At 45.9% G+C, this 6,000-nt stretch overlaps 1 protein-coding gene across 2 annotated transcripts in view; it reads left to right on the top strand.

Moving 5' to 3' along the window:
- The first annotated feature begins 390 nt into the window (after nt 1–390).
- The window catches only part of TBC1D8 (TBC1 domain family member 8), a 48,470-nt gene continuing 42,860 nt past the window's right edge, over nt 391–6,000 (top strand). The window contains exon 1 of one of the 2 annotated variants that reach the window (XM_040535927.1): nt 391–629. In XM_040535927.1, coding sequence (XP_040391861.1) covers nt 503–629 — 127 coding nt within the window. In that variant the 5' untranslated portion in view covers nt 391–502. The remainder of the gene's footprint in view (nt 630–6,000) is intronic. The other variant, XM_040535938.1, reaches the window with a different exon arrangement.

Genomic DNA, 6,000 nt, shown 5'->3' with positions numbered 1-6,000 from the left:
ACGCTCACAACGCTTGCTTGCTATGGAGATGAAAACATCGCTTCACGCCGAAATCGTAAAAAGACGCAGATCCCGCAGTGTTTACCAGACTGCGGCCAGCGACACTTTTGCCTGCTAAATATTTCCACTGGCAGCCGGACGCGAATCCACGCGTCCACCTCCCACAGCCCAGCCACCGCTGCCTGCACGAATCCTCTTACAGGGAACTCGGGAAATCAGATTTCCCAGAACAGCCTCCCGAGCTCTCTCAGGTGTAGGATTTTCGGCCAAATCCCCTTTGCTGGGGGGGGGGGGGTCCCAGCTGCCCAAATGATGGATATGGAACCGGGGGTCCCCGCCCCCGGCCCCTGGGCTCCTCCTCCGGCCCCTCCCCGGCGGCCGGGCCCGCTCGGAGGCAGCCGGCGCGGCGGAGCCCGCGGGGGGCGATGTGAGAGCGGCTCGGGGGGGGGGGGGGGGTGGTCTCGGAGCCGAGGGGTCCCGGACCGGGGACGGGGGGGTCGCCATGTGGCTGAAGCCCGAGGAGGTGCTGCTGAAGAACGCCCTCAAGCTCTGGGTCACGCAGAAGAGCAGCGGCTACTTCGTGCTGCAGCGCCGTCGGGGGCACGGCGACGCCGGAGGGCGCTTCACGGGTACCTCGGGGCACGGCCGGGGGGCGCCGGGCACGGGCAGGGGGCTCCGGGAGGGTGCCCGGTGCCGGCGGGGCCGGGGCGGGCTGCGGGGAGGCGGGAGCGGCCTCTTTGTTCGGGCTCGGCTCGGCTCGGCTCGGCGCGGGGGGGTCCTGAGGCACCGGTGGTGCAGCCCGTGCCTGAGGCTGCTTCGGGCTTTCGGGGAGAAATCGGGACTTTTAGGGCGGTTTGGGTGTCCGGGGGGCTGGTCTGGTGTGTGCACAGGGAGTGTTGTACGCGGCGAGGGAAAGAGCCTGCGTTATCAGCTCTCATTTTGGTGTTAGTGAAACCTCTCGCTGCCCCTTACACCGCTTCCCGCACTATTACTATTACTTTATAGCAGTTTAGCCCGGGCGCAGCTTCCTAAAAACTTCCTTTGGGCTTCCTAGGTCCCACGTTACCCCTGCATTGCTAACAAAATGCCAGCCCTGGTGAAGTGGATGGGAGCCTTAGGCAAACCTCTGCCCTCTGATTTTCCCCGGCCCCCCGCGAGGAACTCGCAGGCCACCCCCTTTTGTGATCGTAAGGGCGACGTGGATTAATTTCCAGAGTTAAAAATAACCTTTTACAGCTGCTTGATTTGGGTCCAGGACGATCATGAGTTTCAGATCCACAACTATTAACTCCTCGTGCCCGAGCTTTCCGCGGCAGAGGCTTGCAAGCTTAAACCAAAACACACCGCTTCGCTCTCTGGTTTGCTTTCAGGTGAATCATTTTGCCGAATCTCCAGCGCACAGGCTTGCACAAATCTCTTTTGGCTGGCAGAGCCGAGCCGCTCCTGCCTTAGAAAACATTTTCTAAGGGAACTGTAAGTTCTGACAGTCTCTGAAACAGTTTGGAAATATCAGTATTTAAGAAGGGATTAGAAATTAGAGTCCTGTAACAAAAGAGCAAGTGTGTAGGCGCATTAAGCATAGCTGGAGGTAGGCAGCTTATTTTATTTTTTATTTTATTTTTTTCCCGATTTTTTACTTGGGACAATCAAAATGGAGACCTGTACTGAGAAACAGTTTGGCTTGGCTGGTAAGTCTGTTTCCTTTTGGTGCCGAGCTTGGGTCTCAATTCTTGCTTTACGTGAACGTAGAGACAGCTTACTGGTACCTGCCTCCTGCCTTTCCCAGAACGACAGAGACGAAGGTCAGTGAAATATTACTGTATTCCAGAATATGGTCTGCCAAGCTGGAGAGCCATAACTTTGGTTTTGTTTGCTTTGCTGGTGAAACAAAGCTTAAGTGAGAATGTTATCTGTTTTCTTTTCCCTTCAGTAACTTGAGCCTTGGCCAATTCCAGCTAGATTTGACAGAAGGGTAGATGTTTGAAAGAGGTAAAGACCCTGTATGTTTCATGAAAACAGGTGATTCCATCAGAGAGGGTCTCAGCTCCTGCATTGAGGCTGCATATGCTCAAGCTGTGTTTCACTCAGAGTCCGTCCAGGATCAACAGGGTGAAAAAAAAAAAAACACAATGAGGAGACTTAGATTTCATAAGTAGAGTGTGCAGATGGTGCTGTGGACCACCCGACATAATTTGCTTTAAGCAGAGTGAAATGGCAGTGCCAGGATTATGCCACACCTGAGCTGCCCTTCTACTTGTTCCTGCAACGTGATGTTTTCCCTGAACCTATGAGAGGACATCTGTTTTATTGCCCTATTCTCATGGTTGCATTTTTTTTTCTCTAGGACGCTTCTCTCTCCTTACGTGGGGCATTTTATCCATTACATAGGAGTAAGTTAGCACAGCTCCAGGGTGTATTTTATCTGGATTTAATTCCTGAAGGATGGACTAGAGGAGATCTATCACAGGAAAGTGCTTTCCTTCCATATCTGCCTTTCTTTCTTTGAGTAGTGTGTTTCACTTGGACTCTGAGCGGATGTTGGTAAGAGAGAGACTATATTTGCTACTGTTATTTGATTTGTCTTCTAGGGCAGTTACTGAGTGTACAGCAGGTCTGCAAACAGTAGGTACAAAAAATGATGGAGGCAGTGTTTAACTGTTCATTACCTGACCGGTGCAGTTCTTTTCCTGTCTTCCCGAGGGATATGCTTTTTGAGTAAATGTTTAACTTGCCAGTTAGCCTGGATCTCTACTTGAGACCTTTGTTGGATTAGAGACTCAAGAAGGAAATTGCTAATGTTTTAGAAATACTCTGTAGAAACTGAATTATATTTTTTAATTAGCAACTAATTTTTAATTTAATTTTAAATCAGAGGGTTTTTTTTCCTAAAATAATTAGCTCATTAATTTATGTTGGTAATAGCTTTGGGGTTTTTTTGGCCGTTAGTGGAGACCTCCCTATATAATGACAAAAAGACTTGTCATTTAGCCACGATTAATAGGTCTAAGTTAGATGGATCTGGTACTTGCCAGTGTTGTTGGCTCAAGGTTACGTGTTAATGATAAGCTTCAGATGCCATCAGTAGTCAAATCCTTTATGGTAGAATAGTGCACGATGGCTTAGCATGTAAGTGAATCACTACTTCTGTTTTTATTGGGGGGTGTTGAAAGCTTCATTCACCCTCCTGTTTGATCAGATTCATTTTGTGCATTTTGACAGCAAAGCTGCATGTTCTGAAACTTGTTGGGAATGTTTTCATTGTGGGCACCAGATTAAGAGTAGCTTTTCACTCCTTCCAAGCAGCTAACTTTGCGGTTTGGTTACACAGTACTTCACATTGCACACACTTAGTATATAAAAAGCACTCAAGATCCTTCTAAGTAATTGTGAATTTTTCCTTTTATAAATAATGCTAAATAAAATTTTAAAATAAACTCCGAAGTCTGTAAACTGTTTCAAGCAGCTTTTTGTCTTTATTTTTTGAGATACAGTGCTTCTTCAACTTCTTGCTTGAAATAGATCAATAAAAATTATATTTTGTTCCTGTTTTACCTTTTTTTTTAAATTTAGTTATATTTCCCGCACATATTCTTCCAACCTCCAACTGTTTTCGTCTTAGGGCATTTTCCAAGATGGATGTGGTCCTAAATGTTTTTTGTTTCTCAGAAGATGAACATTTTAAAGAGAAATCTGTTTCTCCTTAAGATCTTATAAGCCCTTACAGTTCTCAACCTTAAATATCAAATAATACCCTGGCAAAAAGAGACATCTTCTGTATGTGAATATGAACCTTATTCTTTTAATAAAAATAAATGTGGTAGGCATAATAAATACACTTAAGCTATTGCCAGTAGTTGAGCAACCCCCCCATCTTTATTTTATTTTCTCTTTTAAATAGCGTTCTTGCAGGATGCTGTTTTTCAAACTGATCTATAGAGAGCATCCTGCTTGTGAGTAGAGATCTTGACTAATTACATGGTAAGAGCTCTGTTCCTTGTTTTCCCCTTGACTGGATTTTGAAATCTTAATGCACATAACAAGATGACTATTGGTAAGCTCTATGTCCTTTTTTTTCAGGGGGGGAGGGGAGGTGGGAATTAAAAAGCAAAAGATGTTTTGCTGCTCTTTCATACTCATCAGTCCAAATAATACTGTAATTGTCTTGCATACATCAGCTTTTATTAGTCCTGTTCATCTCCCAAGGTCAGGCTAAAAAATAAATAAATCGTACATTCAGAGAAAGGCAGCAGGAAGACCACAGAAGTTGAAGGTTCCCATGGCTAAGGCAGGAATCCCATCTTGATTGTTCTCATCTATTGCTGCACTCTTAACAGGAGAGGGTCAAAATGCAGTCAAGGCTTGGGTTTTTAATAGAGAAAGCAAATGCATTATATATATTTTTTAACCTTCTGGAGGGGTGAAAGGCAAAGCGGGTAGCTTATTAAAAGATCTGTCCTGATATAGCCCTCAAAACCGTCCATCTACCAACATCAGGGAAAGTTGCCTTTTCAGATTAAAATATGAGTAAGATAACAGAGCATGTTGGTATCTACTGATAGACAAAGGTTAAATTTGAGTTCTAATTACAAAAAAAAACTTGTATTTTGGATGCAGTAGATTGAGGAAAGGAAGATGACACATCAACCGTGTTAATAAAGGATAGTTATTAGTGCCCAACGTCTGTATTTATGACTTTGTTTTTTAAGGGCAAGCTATCTGGAACCTTGCACAAGGACGGGGGAAATGCAAATAGTTTACTGAAAGCTTGAACTCTCATCAAAATGTTATCTAGCCTTGCCCACAGCTGGAATTCAGATCGGCAGGTTTTTTCCCTCTACCCTTTCCTTTCTTATTTTTTTTTTCCTCGCGTTTCCAGTAACATGTTATAAGCTCTTTTCCTGTGCAGGTGGCTTCTTCCCAGCAGAGTGCTTGGCCTGGGGGCTGCCTCCTGCAGCAGGGGTTGCAATGGGGAGGCCAGGCTTCATCCTGCAAAGCTCAACACTCACATTTCTCACCCCCAGCTTTGCTCCGGACTCTGTATGTGCTGCTCTGGCTCCTTCTGCCTGCCTGTTTTATCTGTATTTCAGCCTCCTTGTATTAAAGGCGAGGATGCACCTGCGTATGGAGAGGGGGATTTGGGCCCCATCTGCTTAGACCACCAGCCTGTGCAGTGCTGTAAGCCAGTCAACAGCTACAGCAGCTCTTTATTTTCCTCTTGTGGAGTCCAAATGGACCACAAAAAGACAGGAAAATCATTGAGCGTGCCTGGTGGCAGAGTTTTAGTAACGCTGGCTCCTTCCCTTTAGTGTTATTAACACCACTCGCCAACAGTGTGAGGCATGGCTTTTTATCACAGTGCCTGGAGCAGCGTCCCATCCCATGTCGTGTCGGGTAATTTACGGAGCTGTGAGCTTGCGTGTCCCAATTCCTGTAGGTTTTCAGGTAGAAAGCCCTTTCCATTCACACTTGTTGCAAGGAGAGAAGCGAGGCATTTGGCGGGGCTTGCTGCGAGTGCGGCCTGCGTCGCCATGGCGCAAGAGCCAGGTCAGGCCACGCTCTTGCCCAGCACGCAGGCTGGGGACGGCGATTAAAGTATGTGCTTCCATTCATTTCTGTGTTCAAGATTTAAAAATAAAGTAATAATAAAAAAAGGAAGATGAAAAATTACGTCGTGGCAGTGTTTGATCTGACAAAGCACAGACTGAAAGTAACTGAAAGGCTCGAGTTAATAACTGGGTTAATAACTACTCAGAGCAGTAGGCCGTTACACTGAAATTTCTTACGTGCTTACACAAATAAGTTGTGTGGCTTTTATTTTGGAGGGTGGAAGAAAGCCTCTTGAGAGATGCTCTGTCTGGAAGCTGCATTGTATCAAAACCTGTTTATATAATTTAGCAGAATCCAACAAGACAATGTCCGGTGTCGAGCCAAGGCGTTAAGCCAGTTGGTGGCCTTCACAACTCGTGCTGCTCTTATCTAACATAAACATAGCTTTTAGGG

This window comes from Cygnus olor, chromosome 1 (assembly GCF_009769625.2).
Source record: "Cygnus olor isolate bCygOlo1 chromosome 1, bCygOlo1.pri.v2, whole genome shotgun sequence".
NCBI classification, from domain to species: Eukaryota; Metazoa; Chordata; class Aves; order Anseriformes; family Anatidae; genus Cygnus; species Cygnus olor.
This window is presented reverse-complemented; position numbering and strand designations above follow the sequence as displayed.